Here is a 17,588-nt window from a genome sequence, read left to right as displayed (position 1 = left end):
GGCCACCTTGAAACTATTTTTAAGGTGGATTTTATTATCTTGAAGTCAAGACTGCTTTGAAAACCTAGTGCTTTTTTTAAAGAAGTTAATTTGCAATATAAACAGCATAATTAATATCCTTCGGATATCTAAAAATACTTTGTAATTGCGAGGCTACTTTTAACATGCAGTATTGAGAATGAACTTTATCAATATCATAAGAAAACTAAAAGGATAGAAGATTTTGTGTGGCGATGTTGAAGCCTTGCAGGACTGGAGAAAGAGGTAATATTGTCTTAGGTACCTTAAAGTTAGCCACGTTGGAAAACAATGCGAAAGTTAATAAAAATCTGATCTTAGTGGCAGCATGATAGCAGCAATTCAAAAAATCTCACAAAGCAAGGTAGCTTGATAAAATACTTTTTATTTACAATTCAAATCAGAAATCTGATACAATTAGATTTCAAAGCAAGAAACAATTTCTATGAAAAAAAGAAAATTCTTTGAAAAAGCATATTTCATTATTCTTACAATATTCCTAGCAACCAAAGTCTCAGCTTTGGCCAATTTAGATTCTCGGTGCCTGCACTATGAAATGAGATGAAATGGCTTAATAGTCGCAAGTTTTAAATACCTCAGGCCATAGCTTTTTTTAAAAAAACTCTAAGCAATTAGAATACATATTTCCATCACATTCAAGTGGTTTTAAGAAAAAGAACATATGAAAGTGATGCGGATTTTCATGTATTTTACAATTCATTGACTTTGTGAAGGATAAATAATACTCATTTCGCCCTGACAGCTCCAGTGACATTGTTACAATAAAATAAAACACTCTATTACTGAGGAAAACAGCATAATATTCTGGAATTTTCTTGCATCCTATCCTCTAATGTGGATAATTCAATCTGAAGGCAACCTTCTGATTACAACCGGTAAATAAAGTGGATGCATTCCTTTATCTAATAAAAATGAACAGTGGTTTGACAGAGTTTTAAAACACAATTCGCAATAACACAACACTGAATGAATATCAATCTTGACATGTTATCCCTGGGCAGGTATTAGTATACAGGACATTCCTTACTTACACTCATGTTACATGACTCCTGGTAAAACAGATGGATTTGCTTTTCAATTGGACCTAGCTGCAAATTATGGATATAAACAGGCACTCTACAGTAGAACTATTGTAAAAGATACATTCTCTGGTATTGTTTTATTCCAGCCGTGACTTCCAGAAAATCCTTCTGAAGCAGCAAATGTCACTACACCATCCAACTATAACAAATGTGACTCTTAGACAGTGTCACCCAAAATTCTAAAAAATCTAACAATTATTTATTACCTATTTCTTTATTTATTAAAATATGCACAAAGCAGTAGGGAAAATGATCAGAGTGGGGGAAAGAAATTAAGCATTCTAGTATGGAGGAGTATAACTCAGGAGCTCAGCTCCTCTCAGGATTGGTGAGTTATGACAGTCAAGGTCACTTGGTACATTTGTTCCTAAATTTATAATCTGAAGTATTGTATGATTTTGCTGCCAACCATCTTAGGGGCACCCTTTCCTGAGTGAATTCCAGCACTGAAGAAAATGTAGAGACCAGGAAAATAACAGATGTTATTGTGGGTATCCTATGTTTAAAATATTGCAATACACAAGATATGATGGGCAACAGAAATTGAAAACCAGCTGACCAGCAACTTTTACTAACATAGACATATTCTCAAACAAAACTGTCAACATGTAAATCAAAATAATATACATATATGAAATAAATGCAGAAAATAAATCAAATTACAACTCTCTAATATTTTCTAATGCAGCCTTTACATATTCAAAAACGAAAGGAAATAATTATAGCATTGGTCCCACTCTTTCCATGGTACCCTAACCATGATTTGAAATGACTGACAATCTAAATCAATGGGCTACAGTAATTGTGTAAACCTACAGGATTCAGATATAAATGGAACACATATTTCTCAGATCTTTTATAAAGCAGTCAGTAGAATAAAAAGATTTCTGATCACTTTCTCAAAATCCATGCTTTCGATAGCTCAGTAACTTAATTTGGATGAATCCTTATTTTGATACCACTTTTTCTTATGATTACCTCATCATCGTCCTCAAAGTGCTTAACATATCATTTGTCAGGGATATTCTGGCATCTTCAATATCTTAAGTCAACAAGAGCCATATTTACAGTACAAATTCATGAATTGTTCCAGCAGGACTTTGCTTTCACTCAGTGCAGCTTTTTAATGTAACTCTGGCATATCCAGTGTTCAGTACGTACAGGCTTTAAGAATTGGCTCAGTGGGATGCTGTCCAGGGGTGATTAATTGGCAGTCATATGTATGAAAGAATGATCACTTAGAAAATGGTGGAATGTCTTTGAGAGAATAGTTTCCCAGCAAGGGCAGTGCCCTTCAGGGTGAAGTTGAAACAATTCAAACAAATTGCTCTCTTATGTTGCTCACATGTCTAAATAATTCACCTGTGACGTAATCCAAAGTTGTCCAGTTCTTAATGACTCACATTCTTTTTGAAGTCATAGAGGTCAGTGTACTACTATTTGCACATTAAAGTCGTCTAAGCTCTATCAATCTAATTACCAAAAAAACCTGTGTATTGCTTACATCTAACAATTATGTTGGTTGGAAAAACACTTCTCTTGGATCCAAATACATCCAAGTTCCAGTACATGCACTGAAAGTTAAAGCACAAGGAATCCACATTACAGTATTACTGATCAAAAGCCCACTTCCAGCAAAGAGGGAATGGCAAAGGGAAATGACAGGGAAATGCTGGTTAAAAGAAAGGCAAAATACTAACACAATGCCTCTAGTTCAGTATACTTGGCTAACCCATAATCATGACATTACATAATGTTTAGTAAATGCTTATGCCAAGGAGCAGTCACACATTAAAGATTAAGAATATTTTCACATGGACTAGTAGAACAACTAGTGTTCTGGGACAATGTTGGTGGTATTGCACATGTATTACAATGCTGGTCAGTGAATATTGTTTGGTTGAACAAAATCACTTGGCATACAGAGCTGATCTAAGAGAAAAAAGGCTAAACTCCAGTTGCACCTGGCCCCAAGTGGTGCATTTGACTGATGTTTCACATTGTTTTTTAGTCAGGATTTAATCCTCTATTGTGGATTTTACTTGGTAGACAATTCAAATTGCTCAAGTCAGAGTTGACTCTCAGTATCAGAACCTAACTGTACTTTCATGTTGGAGCAAGCGATTCGTTACTGCTCAGAAACTGGCTTTTAATGGAAAGTTAAGATTTACCTGGGACAGCAAATCAAGTCACTCGGGACAAATAGAGAAATCTGTTGGGTTTCATGAATAGCCCTGGTCAGGATTGATCTATATTTAAATTTTGACAATGTGAAACTAGGTTTTTCAAACACACTTGACAAATCTCTTAAAAATCGCTCAAATAATGTTTCAACTTTATCAACTGCCATGAATTAGTGCAATTGCAGTTTTCTGATAGCTGAATGGATTTTGTTCAAATAAATAGACAGGTTTACACTACTGAAAGAACTCCAGTTGCTTGGTCCAGCTCAAATCCGGAAGGCAGTAAATAATTGAAAAGGGGGAATTAATAAGACACCACTGAAAGTCAAGGACTGGTGGATGCTTTTTGCAACATAAGTCTTCAGCTATGTAACCATTTCTACTTCACCAGAACACCTCAAGTGTGCACAATGCTTTGAACTGCGGGAAGATTCCACTGGTCAACAATAATTTTAATTTTCAAATATAAATTCTATAGAAAATTCACTTGTAAAGTGCGGCTTTGTTTGTAGGTAGTAAAAAATTTGCCTGAAAAAGTTCAAATTGCACCCCAGTCACTTGATATTTTCAAAATTTAGGGAAAGCCATTTAGTGGAAAAATATCCCCAAATAACCCCTCCCTCCTCCAAAAAAATAGGCTAGGAGAGAAGTTATAGCTATTGAAGGTGGTGTTAAAAGGTTCATACATCCTCTGGAACATGTCTACATACAGCAGCAAAATCCTATGAGCCCCAAGGCAATTCCCATCACTTAGTTGAGATGATGGGCCTCAGCAGGGATCAATCAGGAAGAATACAACAGTGTATCACCCGAATTGCTAAGTCACAGCCACCTAAAATAAATTAGTAGTTGAGCTCATTATGATCAAATATTTACTTTGCCAGGATTTAAAACTTCTCAACCTAAATTTAAAATGAGCAATGGTATTATTTTAGTCGATCAATGGAAGGCACCTTTCGGGGCATTTTCCTCTGGTTCTCATTTTCTCTCCAATTTCAAATGAGAAGAAAGTGACAGAGTTTTCTTCACTGCTTATCCTCCAGTGTGGGTAAAACATGTTGTTAGTGGAAGGAAATTGAATTGAAAGAATCTTGAAGGCATGAATGATAGCTTTCTCAAGTAGACCAGATGAATTGTTGTGGTTATGACTTACAACAAACGCTATATTAAAAGTTAGTTACCAACATATACAGACTATATTCTACCATACATAACACTGTTTAGATAGAAACAAGGGGGACTAGGACAGAATAGAAATAATGGGGAAATATTTTCCATAGGCAACATAATAAATCATGTAATTTGGCAAAAGTTTTGTTTGTTGGTGTAGTTTTCACTCCCAGTGGGATTGATAAACTATGATCATGTGTGTAAGACCATCCCAACTGCTGCATTGGAATATTACTTTTTTGGGATTTTGTCAAAGGCATAAAATGTGACTTAGAAACAGAATTGGGAAAAAAAAACATAGAGGAATGATCCAGCAAAGCTCAGGAAGCTTCATGTGAACAGGGTGACAAGAATACATTTCATGGTTTGCCATACTAATCCATGAATGGGTTCAATATAAGTAAAAATGATTGAACCACAGCTTTCAAACTAATATATGGCATTTGGCAATGACTAATTTGTCATATTTTCCTGATTCAACAGAGAAAATTCCAAAATGTGATCCTTACCAGAGTGGAAACTACCTCTGTAAAGTACAAGGTCAGCAGTTCTGTGGAGCTCAAAGCAAATCTAGAAGTCTTTCTATTTTGTGAACGTCTAGAGTCACTGCACCAATATTTCAGTGGACAGTGCAGGAGAGAGAATATAAAAATCAGCTGAGTAGCAAAGAGGCAATGCTATTAAAAAGGGAATAAGCACAGCTGCATTTCTGTATCTCCAACTTTACAACATATTGATCATCATTTATATTTATTTTTAACTTTTGGCTTTATAGTTCATAAAATAATTAACACTTTGTTCTTATATGTGTTTCAATGCTGTGTATAGATGTTTAACACGGGTGGGCCAAGTGCTTTTTCCAGTTCGATAATAACTTGCTACTTGACAGCTCTTATGCGACATCTGTCTATTAATAGCCATAAGTGTGATCTGTGATACAATAAGAATGTCTCCCCTCCATCTCCAATAAAATATTTTACAACACTATTAGGAATGAATGTGATTTGAAACACCTACTGAGTTATTTTAAGTGGCCTATGAGGCTGATGTGCAAACAAATTTATTTTCATCTCACTAACTTGAGAGTTTGACATAAAACCCATCAAAGATGGGAATCAACAGATATGCTTAAAACTTGAGGAAGATAAGCAAAGGCACCCAAAATATGAGAGGGCCACCTATGACAGACAAAGTCTGCACTGCAGCATTGCCAAAAACTTATATCAGAGAACAATATTATGCATTGAAATATCAGCCACACTGCCCCATTTTAAATGTACAAGAAGCCAGTCTGGCTAGTGCCATCATTTTCAAGTGAGATAAAATTAGTCCCAAAAAATCCAACTGTCACACCTTCAGATTACTTAAAAAAAAACACCATACCAAAATAGATGGATTTATGGCACATGATGTTAAATTCCAGACATTTTTGTATGGGTTTAATTGGAACGTGTAAGAATGCTCTCCAACATCTCATCTTGTTCCATTGGTGTCGTGACTTCCTTCGCTTCATTATTTACTTTCTGCTTCTTTCTTGCAGTCTGACCGATGGCATCGTCCTTGGTAAGTTCTTTGGCAAGAATAGAAGTCATAGCATTGCCTCTTCGATTAGCTGGGTAAAGATAGAAGACACAGGGCATTAGCCTTCCTGTTATGTTGCAACAATATACTCATTAGCTTTAGCAATTGGAGATCAGACTCCTGAAGCTATGAAGTTTCCAATATTTCAGGCATGATTCCAGGACAGAAAACATTACAACTGAGTGACAGTACCGACAACTCTGGAATGACAGCTGGCCAGCAAAAGACTCCAGCTAGGTTTGGCCACAATGAGAATTTATTGTTGTCATACTTTAAGTTAAATGAGCGATAACGAAGATATCACTAATGCTTTAATAGCACGTAGTACATTTAAACACTTTGGGAGTCAGGTCAGCTAAGCATCGAGTTTTCTTAATACTCAGTTAGGTTTGGAAAGGCTGAAATTCAACTGGTACTGATGGTTTAGGATATCTTGCGTGGGTATGCATGTTTTTGTCAGAACCTGCTGTCAAAGCTTGGTTTACATCGGGAAATAGGCTCGAGATGAAATTATTTTGTTGACTAGGCCGGTCAGGTTAACAGTTATCTTCTGCCAAACTAAATGGAGGTTTCTGATAATCTCTATGCTTAATGGCATTGAAATAACATGCTGACATTGTTAAAGTTAACAGTCACTGTCAGTAATGCATGCTGGAAAAGGAGTAGACAGGGTTGGGAGGGAGCGGAGACGAGGGGGAGATAAAACAACTTAAATGTAAAAAGATTAGTGAAACCACACAAATGCACAACACATCATTTTGGGTAAACCCCTCACCTGCTTCAATATGAAGAACAAAACTGATGAAATCAATGCCATGTAAAGCCTAAAACAATGGCTAAATGAAATCATATGCATTCCATTCAAAGGTTCTATCTATTTTCATAATCCCAATCTGCAAAATTAATCATCACAGAGGCACCTTCACGTTAACAGACACAAACCCTAGTGGATAATGCTGGATTATAGAGAAACAAATGCCTGAGTTCATGCAGGCAAATGTGGTAAGTTTGTGACAACACAGACTAGAAATGTGTTGCTGGAAAAGCGCAGGTCAGGCAGCATCCAGGGAACAGGAGAATCGACGTTTCGGGCATAAGCCCTTCTTCAGACTAGTCCATGGTGACAGAACGTTATACTTTGGAACAGACAAGTGGGCACTACCTTTTCTTATAGAAGTTACAGAGGCCATTGTCTAAACACAGGAGACATTTATCAAGAGCAGGATTCCAATTTTTAACAAGGGATTTCTTGAAGCTGTATTTCGGTTGAAGCTTTACTTCATTCAGTGTCACTAAGTGGTCTATGACTGTTCTGCTACCCTACATGAAATAAAATGTGCAAGAGGATCGAAGGAAATAGTCACATTTTTTGTAGTTGACTGCCATCTAGTAATTTTTATTGTAGAGTGGCTGTGACTACAGACCAGAACAAATTCAGGCTCAGCTTTGGTGCTCCTGCAGGTTAAAGTTTCTGACCACAGTTAATGCTTTGGGCCATACATGGATATCAGTTACTTTGTTAAGGAGTGCAACCAATCATTTCTTACTTTCCACTCCCCATTTGGAATTTTCCCTCAGTGAGAAGTTTAAAAGAATGGAAACCAAGATGAATGATCCTCACCTTACCTTGTTACTTAAAGTAGAAAATAATACATAATTATTTTAAAGAAGGCCAATAAAATCAGGAAGGTTCCTGCATGAACACCAATGAAGGTGGCAACACAGAACGAGGAATGAGAAAGCTGATGACATAGCATCTGACAATAACATTCAAATCTATCGAAGTCAGCATTACAACAGTACAATTCTCAGCAGGAGCTTGTCCTACTGCAAAGACAGACTCCTCACATGGGACAACAGACTTCCAAATACTGTAGAGGGAGAGCTCGCAATGGCATTTTATAATGAAGTGTCAGGTAGCTTTGGAAAACTTTTTTAATATTCATGTGAAATGCATGTAGCCATACCAGAGTAGACCCAGGCCTGATTAATTTGGGCCATGTTTGTTCAGTACCAATTTTTAAACCTCTGATGATGTGGGTTAAACCAATAAAGGTTATAGGTCTGACATTGGGAATAGGAATCATTTGGCAGTTACAAAAAAGAAACTTTCAATATAGTTAGATTGTTTGAACATTTTTTTAATATATGGTTCATTTAATGCACTTCTAATTCCTAGAGCGATTTTTTTCACGTCACCTTCAGAATTCTTCAACTGATCAAAGTGCTGCACAGGAGTAAAAGTTAAAAATACGTGTTTCAAACTTATTCCTTTGATATTTTCCAAAGATGCACAGTTTATCCTAATATAACAAAAGGTAAACTTTATTCTTCAACCCAAGGCTTTGTTGTATGGATTCACTGTTAGCACTCAAAGGATTGAGCAGGGAATTAGGATCAGTGCAAGGAGGAGGAATAAACCAAACTACAGTAAAGCTGGGAAGAATTTGCTGAAAGTCACAATGCCAGAATAACCAAACATTAAACCTGCCATTCTTGAATAAGCTTATAGAAGTGGGTGGAACCTGGTCTTGGATTAAAGAGCCACTCAAGAACAATATCACTGATAGTTAAGGCAGGCAATGGTAGTATGTTTTATTTCATTTATTCACTAACAGGATGTGGGTGTCACAGGCTGGCCAGTTTTATTGACCATTCCTCGAGAAAGGGGCGCTGAATTGCCTTCCTGAACTGCTGCAGTCCATCTGGTGAACTGGTGTACCCAGAATACCATTAGGGAGGGAGTTAAGTTAGTAGCAGCAAGAAACTGCTTAAAATTACAGTTAAGATTTTTAAGAATACAATTATAAGGGTTCTTAGCAAATTATACCTTCCTTCGCACATACATGCAATAATTGGAAATTAGATTGCATTTAGCAGCAAAGTTCAACTTTGGACAGGAAGATGACAAAAAAAATGACAGAATTTTCACTGATTGAGCAATGTCTGGTCGAAGAAGAGTCTGAACATGCATCTCACAGAAACATACAAATTCGGAGCAGGATTTGGACATTTGGCCATTCAAGCCTGCTCCTCCATTCAATAGGATCTTGGATGATCCAATATTCAAATCCACCTATATCTGCACAGATGATGCCATCTTGGTCCTGTGTGCGTTAATGTTTAGAATTAAACATACAAACTTGAACACCCAAAATATATCTAGTGTTCTGTCAGTTATTTTCAAAGCTTCTAAAACAGTCGTCTTTCGCAATCCTTCCCCAATTCAAAAACTGATGAAACCATGTTAACATTTCTATATATTACCTGAATTTTACAGAATACTTTGTCAAGTATTTTTCCCATTATAATATATTAAAAACTACATATCCATCTTGCATTCCTTATTTATTTGCTGAAATATCCATCTGGCATCAAGTATAAGCACCAACTAAGAGTGGAGTAAATGATTGCTATGGTTTGGCATCTCACGAACTGATACCCTTATAGAAAATATGAGGTATGGAAGATCAGATCAGAGTTAGATTGTCAGAGCACTGTGGGTCGGAATTGCGAAAGTAGGACATGAACAAACTTGTGTAAATTTTAGGTCAGAACATTTACAAGTTGAAGTTAACTGTAAAATGATACAGCTGAGGGGAGAAGGCCATTTGGCATACTGTATCTTTGCTGGCTGGGAAATTATCCAGAAGTAGAAAATGTGCTGGCTGTGCTTTATACTTGTTGTTTACAATTATTTTCACTTAGCAAAAACAATGATCAGAATGACAGGTTATGCCTGGAGAATGTCAATCCATTCATTTTCTGCACCAATGTTGTTAGCCATATAAAAGGGATTTCCCAGCATTACTGAAAGGGTTAAGATCGTGGGATAGGAATCTGGAACAAGCAGGAAAACAGTCTTTTTTTTTCTTTTTACCAGATCACTGTCGTCACTGATATCAGAGAGAGATAACATTGAGTCTAAAGGAAATAAAGAGAAAATGTTAATTGGAGGCAATTTTAATCGGCACTGAAATAGATGAGCTCCCAGAATATTCCTGATTTGTCCGAAGGATGAGAGGAGAGGAAAACGTATCAACCAAAAACTGATTAATCTCAATTAATTCAAAGTAGACCATAATAACTGCACTGGCAAATCATATCAAAAATCATTTAAATGAATATGGAGGCTTGAAGCTAATAATACCATTTGTGTTACATGAAGCAAGATAAACACAAACACAGTGTACATGTTTCCAACAAATCAAATAACTTAACTTTATTCAAATACTGACCACTTTGCCAAGGTAAAATTCACATTTCATCAGATTCATCAAAAATAAAAAAACATTTGAGATGTATTTTGAATACTGTTTACGGAGTACAACTCTTGGAGCTCCCAAAGAAAACTACAAAAGAACTGCAGATGCTCAAAATTGGAAACAAAAACAGAAATTGCTAATAAAACTCAATAGGTCTGACAGCGTCTGTGGAGAGAAAGCATAGTTTACATTTCAGATCTGGAGATCTTTCATCAGAACTCAAGTTCCAGAATGGAGATTTTCCAGCAATTTCTGTTTTAGTGTCTTGGAACTCCCATCCTGTCCCACCTAACTTTCTCCTAGCATGCCAAATTGTTGGGAAGTGCCAGCTAGTCTTCCATATGCTCCAAAATATTCATCCAGCAGCCTAGACAAGGAATGCCTGCATTCTCACAACATAACAGCATTCAGTAGAAAAAAGGTTAGTGGAAACATTGCCCTTACTTTGTTTTTACTCACCCAACAACAGAGTTACAAATGACAAAGATAAAATAACATGGTGTGCAACATGACAAAATCTGTCAACTTTCTAACCTATACCTAAATTCTGAATCACTTATGAGTATGGCTATGTTCTGTCCTTGGAGGTTATTGCCAAAGATCAAATTATGAGTCTGTTTCCATTTGGACCCCAGAAGCTGGACATATGTTAACAACATTTGTTCAGTGGCTAAATAAGTTTAAATATTTTACTGTAATAACTCAAAATAAATCTAAACGAGGAAATCAAATGGCAACTTTGTTTGTCATGACTGCACTGCACTGTACAAATATCTAAACTATGTAGAACAGGAAATAAGTAAAGTCATTTCTGATAAATATTCATGATATACTGCTCGACAAGCATGCAAGTGAATTGTGCCATTGGTACGTGGGAACAAGAGTTTGAAAAAATCCCAGAATTGTAGAATTGAAGCTTTCTTTAAATGGTTGAGGGTCTAAAGTTCAAGAAGCCTTAAACTCAATCCTAATGGGAATGAAAGAACAAATAAACACACAGCACATAAATGCTGGCAATCCATTGTCCATTGCAACCAAATGTGTTAAAGCGTGCAATTATGCCAGAAACGGGCACTTGTTTCATTACTGCCTTCAGATGAGCTAATTGAAGTGGTATTATGGGGCATTGTTGGAGATAATAAAAGAAGCATTATTCTCCACAGTCTATGATCAATTAAAGAAATGGGGATAATTTTTTTTTGCCCTTATGTCTAAACTATTGTCTTCAATTGAGTAAAACACAAGTGAGTAAATTACTGGTTAAGCTATATTAGAATCAAAACTGAAATGACATTTCTCTAATTTTCTTATCTTAAATTGAAAAGTATATAGAAGTTTGAGGCTTCAAGACAATTTCTTTTATTCCTACTTAAATTTAGTTTAATTACAAAGTAGAAGCTTTTCATCCCTATCAAGTCAGTTAACAAGGAAATTACTAACATTAGAAATGTTATTTTTGTCTGCATAAATATGGGATAACTATGAACAGCATCCTGAGAATGGAGGGATGAGCAGAAGAATTGTGCCTGCTTCGTAAATGAATTGTAATATTAAATACAGTTAATATATGTTAACTGCATTTCAACTAAGAATTGTTAACATGATCAAGTTGATGCATACGACACAGGAGGTTTTTCTCTGCTTGAGAAAGCCAAATTCAGCGAGTGCTTAAAAAGCTCTCCGGATCTCAGTTAATCACCATTTGCCAGACTAAGCATCAACAGGTTATCTGACATGCAAAGGCATCACAGCAGAGTTTGATCCAATCTTCACCTGACAACTCTGACTAATTTTTCTTCCTATTGGTCCTAAATTGCAAAGATTAATGAGTTTTGAGATTTGTAGCTCAGGTTGAGGTTCTGGATGTAGGCTTGCTCACTGAGCTGGAAGGTTCATTTCCAGATGTTTCTCACTCGACTAGGTAACATCTTCAGTAGGCCTTAGGCGAAACACAGTTGATAAGTCCTGCTTTCTATTTATATGTTTGGGTTTCTTTGGGTTGGTGATGTCATTTCCAGTGGTGAAGTCACTTCCTGTTCTTTTTCTCAGGGGGTGGTAGATGGAGTCTAACTCTATGTGTTTGGTGAGAGAGTTCCGGTTGGAATGCCATGCTTCTAGGAATTCGCACATCTCTCTTTATTTGGCTTGTCCTAGGATGGATGTGCTGTTCCAGTCGAAGTGGTGTCCTTCCTCATCCGTATGTAAGGATACTAGTGAGAAGGGGTCATGTCTTTTGGTGACTAGTTGGTGTTCATGTATCTTGGTGGCTAGTTTTCTGCCTGTTTGTCCAATGTAGTGTGCAATGTCAAACACTACATCCCGAGCAGAGATTAACGTAGTGCCCTTACTTTCACCCAGCTTGAGATCAAACCAAGAACATATTGTATTTGCTTAAAATTATTATTGCATGCAAATGACCAAGAACGTAAATTTTAAAATGTATAGAGACCAATACATACTCATCTGGTGAGTGTATTTAATCTTTATACTAAATATGAGGCTATGTAGACACTGAGGGGCAAGTCAGCAAAGAATGGTGTGTGTGTGTATGTACACCATCTATTGGTTTTCTTCTGAAGTGGTACAAACCTTCTTGCTGAGGAAGAAAAACAATATCAAATTCTAAACAATAGATATTATAGCTAAACAAATTCATCTGTTATTAAACATTAGACAAAATAACATTTTAGATTACAGGATTACTAAGGACCTGGTATCGTTGTGGATCAGTTTCTGGCAATCCTGCTGGATCCATGGGTTGTGTGCTTTAGCTCCACGAGTGGATCAGGAAAAGCTCCTCCAAATATATGCACTCAGCTTCTACATTTACCTTGTTGCTAGAATAATGCCATCTCCTGGAGTATTTTCTAGCTATTTTGTATCTCGTTAATTAACTCAGCTGTTTACAGGTCTTGCATTTTGGTCAGAAGGACTGAAGCTTCAAAGTCACATCAATTTGCGTGCTTATAATTTACGTATAAAGGAAACATTACATTTTCAGAGATAGAGCTTCAGCACACAAATCAAGTCAAATCATTGTCTGCTTGTGCAAGGTAGCATTAAGAAGCCATACATTCAAAGAGAAGCAAAGATATATTGCACTGTCCCAATCAATATTCATTCCTGAATCAATTACATCAAAGCCAGATGTACAAACAGCAGATCTGGGTTGACTTGTGAAGCATTACTGGTGTAGAACAACTACCATGTTTACCTAGACTTAAGCAATTCATGCTGTGCGATACCTGAGACATGGAGGTGTCATGGCAAATTGTTAAACAAATTCTTTTCTTCATCAGCTTTGGGAATATCTGAGAACCATGCAAGCTGCAAACATGGCACAGACATGGGTGGCTTAGTGGTAAGCATTGCTGTCTCACAGCGCCAAGTACCCAGGTTTGATGCCATACTAGGGCGATTGTTTATGTCGAGTGTGCACATTTTCCCTGTGTTTGCATGGGTTTGTTCCAGGTCCTCTGGTTTCCTCCCCCAATTTAAAGATTTAAAGTTTGGCGGATCGATCATGATAAGTTGCCCATAATGTCCAGGGATGTGCTGGTTAGGTGGATTAGCCATGGTTAATGCAAGGTTATAGGGATAGGGTAACAGGGTGGGTCTGGTTAGGATGCTCTTCGGAGGGTCGGTGTGGACTGAATAGGCAGAATAGCTTGTTTCCACACTGTAGAGATTCACTCAGGAGCAGTAGAATGCAAGCGAGAGAGATGTTACTGGTTGGAGGTTGTCGTTGCTGTTGCCTTGGTCGATGTGGACGGTTATTCCTTTTGTCAGACCTTGTTGCGGTTGCTCATTGACTAAGCATGACTGGGTCATTTCAGAAGGAATTTAAACCACATACCTAGGGTTTTGGAGTCACATGTGAACTACATATGGATTTCCTTAAAGAACATTAATGAATCAGATCAGTTTTTATAAAAATCAGGAATGGTTCTATTGCTACCAGTTGGACAACTTTTAATTACAGATGTTACATTAATTAAAATAAAATGTCACCATCTGCTACAGTGGATTTTGTCCCCAGAACCTAGGTTACTGGATTACTAGTCTGGTGACAGTATCATTATGCCACCACTTCCTTCCAGACTCATCAGTTCCTCTGAAGTAGTCTAGTAAGCTACACAGTTCTAGTAAGATGATGATTCATTATTTCCTGATCAAAATAATTAACCATCAGCAACAAATGTCAGCTTTGCCCACATCCAAACATTAAAAAAAAGCAACATAATGACTAGATTATGAGAATAAAACTACTTTATATACAAAAAATGAGTCTCAGTGGATTTCAGCCTCCAGTATGTCTCCAATATTCTTGATGAATGTTATCATAGATTAAATATTGTACTATTCAACTGATGAATCCCATATGAGAGAGACAAGAAATTATGTAAATTATACATGCGCTAACATGTAATCACAGGAACTTAAAATGTCAAATCAGACTTGATTGAATTTCCAGGCCAGAAGGAACCAACTTGGAAAGAGTTTCTGATGACCTGACATAAAGGCGTGCCAGTCATCTGCTTTCTCCCCCTATTCTCTGATATTAAAGTTGATGGGTGGGGGGATCCAAGATGGTGGCGACCCAGCAAGTCTGAGTCTACAGTGCTCTTCCCAAGACTTGGGTAAAGTGGGTCACCCACCCTCACCACACTCACCAAATCATTCATAATAGCTGTTTAATTTAATTAGTTGCTTAGTATTACATTTAAACAGTCTAATAGTTCGTAAAAATGACCAAAGGGAAGGGACCCCGCAGCTCTCAGCAAGCAGGAACCCCTCCCCCACCCTCTCCAGCTGCAGCAGAGGCATCCACAGCCGCCCCGGGGGACTTACCTACAGTGATCTCCAAGCTGGATACGAAGATCGACGCTTTTATCGAGGAGTCCCGAAATCGATGGGACTCAGACAGACAAGCTTCTGGCAAGGGGTAGGAAAGTTACTATTGGATGTATAGAAATCTAAATTATCTATGTCATGAAAAGGATATTTGAATAAATAACATTCAGTAGCAATGCTCCTCCTGTCACTGTCCTTGCATAAACCAAGTGCCCAAGAAGAGCTACGACCTGCTGCTTTCTCGCCAGACCAAACTGATGCTGGGTAAATGTTTTTATTTTGAATGATGAGCAGTAGGAATGGGAATTTATAATGCTGCAAGAATGCTTTTACCACAAAGCAGTAAATAGTAATCCTTAGAAACAATGGGAATGCAAACAAATCTCATCTGATGCAGGTCAGAAGCCTGTAGATTATGTTTAAAAGGCATTATAGTGACTCATTCAAACAGGCATAAGTAACTTGTAGCCTGAAAGTATTCAGAAACAATTTTTTTCTCATAAGCTTTATGTAGAAGTAAATTGACTAAAAATAAATTATGGATAATAAACTGAGTATTTATTAAGCATATGTTCAAAGTAAAAAACAGCTTTGGTCATTTGGATGTACTGAATCAACAAACTGGAAGTGGGGAACCGTGATTGTGCCTCTCTGATTCTTTATGTAACTAGGGAGAAAAACTCAAAGGTTGCTTTTACAAATTGTTAGCAATTCATATACAACATCTCAAAGCTCATAAAGGCTGTTGCTATATATTGCAAACATATTTCTCAGCCTGTATGCTAGATAGCTCTGTTGCAAGAGTCTATACATAGTTCGTGGCTGTTAATTGTTTCGTTAAGCAATTTTCCTTGCTACTACATTCTGAGTTAATTAGGGAGGAAAGTGCCCATTGTGCTCATTCCTGTTAGTCATTCAGCAAACCTGACAGTCAGTCTATTGGAAAACTGTGAATGATGAGGCGAAACAGAATAAATGCCTGCTGGTCTGATGAAGCATGGGTAGGTGTGACATCAGAGGACAGTTACTATCCATGAGATCACAGCTGACCATGAGCCATACTGCCTAGGACAGAAATTGCAAAATGAAGACAAATAATCATTGAGAAAAAGATTTGAGTAAAAATACCTTTGAAGGCTTAACATTGTTTTAAGGTGTAGTGCTTTACGTAAACCAAATTACTAAAAATCTTTTCACGTGATGTAATGAGACTAAATAAAATCGAGCAGCTAGGTGAGTACCTAAATAAATGTATACACACAGTTTTAGTCTTTGGTTTGATGAAGTTGGATTGACATAAAATCAATTTACTTATTAGCCCAAGGTTTCATTTAGTTTTTATTTTCGAACAATAATATCATAGCTGAGCTCGAAAATAACATTCACTTAATTGAAGTAAAAATACAAAATGCTGGAGAAAGCGTTTCTCTGCTTCTCTCTCCACAGGTGTATAGACTCAGATCCTCGGAATTTCTCCAGCACTTCCTATTTTTATTTTAGATTTCCAGCACCCACAGTACTTTACTTTTTTTCCTGCAATAGCCTCATACTTTGTACCATATTAAGTCTCCAATTTAAAGGCCCATTGTGTTCACATAGATACAATTGGAAAGTTTCAGAAGTTTTCATCTGCAGCCTATGTGAGACTGTGAGAAATTAAATATTGACTTGAAATATTGACCAGAATGACACCAGAATATTAAAACTTAATGTGGAGATTCATGAAGATTGCAAGAAGGTGACAATCAAATAACCTAGCACATAAAAACAACATTATAAATATAATGAGTAGGCTCCAGGTATCATAATTGAGTAAAAACATTGGTACGGTGATCTGAAAACAAAGCCATAGCATCATCAACTAAGTTTGAGTTAGATTATTCTAAAGATTTTTGTAAATGACATTGGGAATAACATTCTTCTTTAGGGAATCCCAGCAATGGACACTGTGACAGGCAGGGCAGAGGATAGTGAGAATGGGGTCGTGGAAAGCTATGAGCTCATCCAGGAAGAACTTGAGCATGGGATGGTGGAAGGACGTGAAGTAAGCCAGGGAGGAGCAGTGGGTGGATTGGGGTCCTGAGAAGGATGTGTTGAGCATGGAGGGATATGGCTTGCAAAGTCTAGAAACTCTTCAGAAAGGAAGGGTGAGGTCTGAAGGTGGCTGTTGTAGAGGGCCAACAGCACTGTATGAAACTGGTTCCAGAGAAGTACCTTTCATTTATATGAACAAGTAGCAAAAACCTTCAGCATATTCCTTTTCACTTAAAGGTTGAAAGGAGGATATAAGGGCTCAGATGCAAAGACTGAGCTTCAACTCCAGCACGATCATTGGGTACCAGGGTGCACTTACTAACCTGACAATTGACAGAGTGATCCCATTGAACATCCTGTACAACCTTTAAAATTCCAAA

The 17,588-nt window shown here is 37.1% G+C and overlaps 1 protein-coding gene across 1 annotated transcript in view; it reads right to left on the bottom strand.

The window, feature by feature from the left end:
* Positions 1–386: 386 nt before the first annotated feature.
* LOC122556419 (protein diaphanous homolog 1-like) overlaps positions 387–17,588 on the bottom strand; it is a 350,992-nt gene continuing 333,790 nt past the window's right edge. The window contains 1 exon segment of the mRNA XM_043703032.1: positions 387–6,086. Coding sequence (XP_043558967.1) covers positions 5,914–6,086 — 173 coding nt within the window. The 3' untranslated portion in view covers positions 387–5,913.

This window comes from Chiloscyllium plagiosum, chromosome 14 (assembly GCF_004010195.1).
Source record: "Chiloscyllium plagiosum isolate BGI_BamShark_2017 chromosome 14, ASM401019v2, whole genome shotgun sequence".
NCBI classification, from domain to species: Eukaryota; Metazoa; Chordata; class Chondrichthyes; order Orectolobiformes; family Hemiscylliidae; genus Chiloscyllium; species Chiloscyllium plagiosum.
This window is presented reverse-complemented; position numbering and strand designations above follow the sequence as displayed.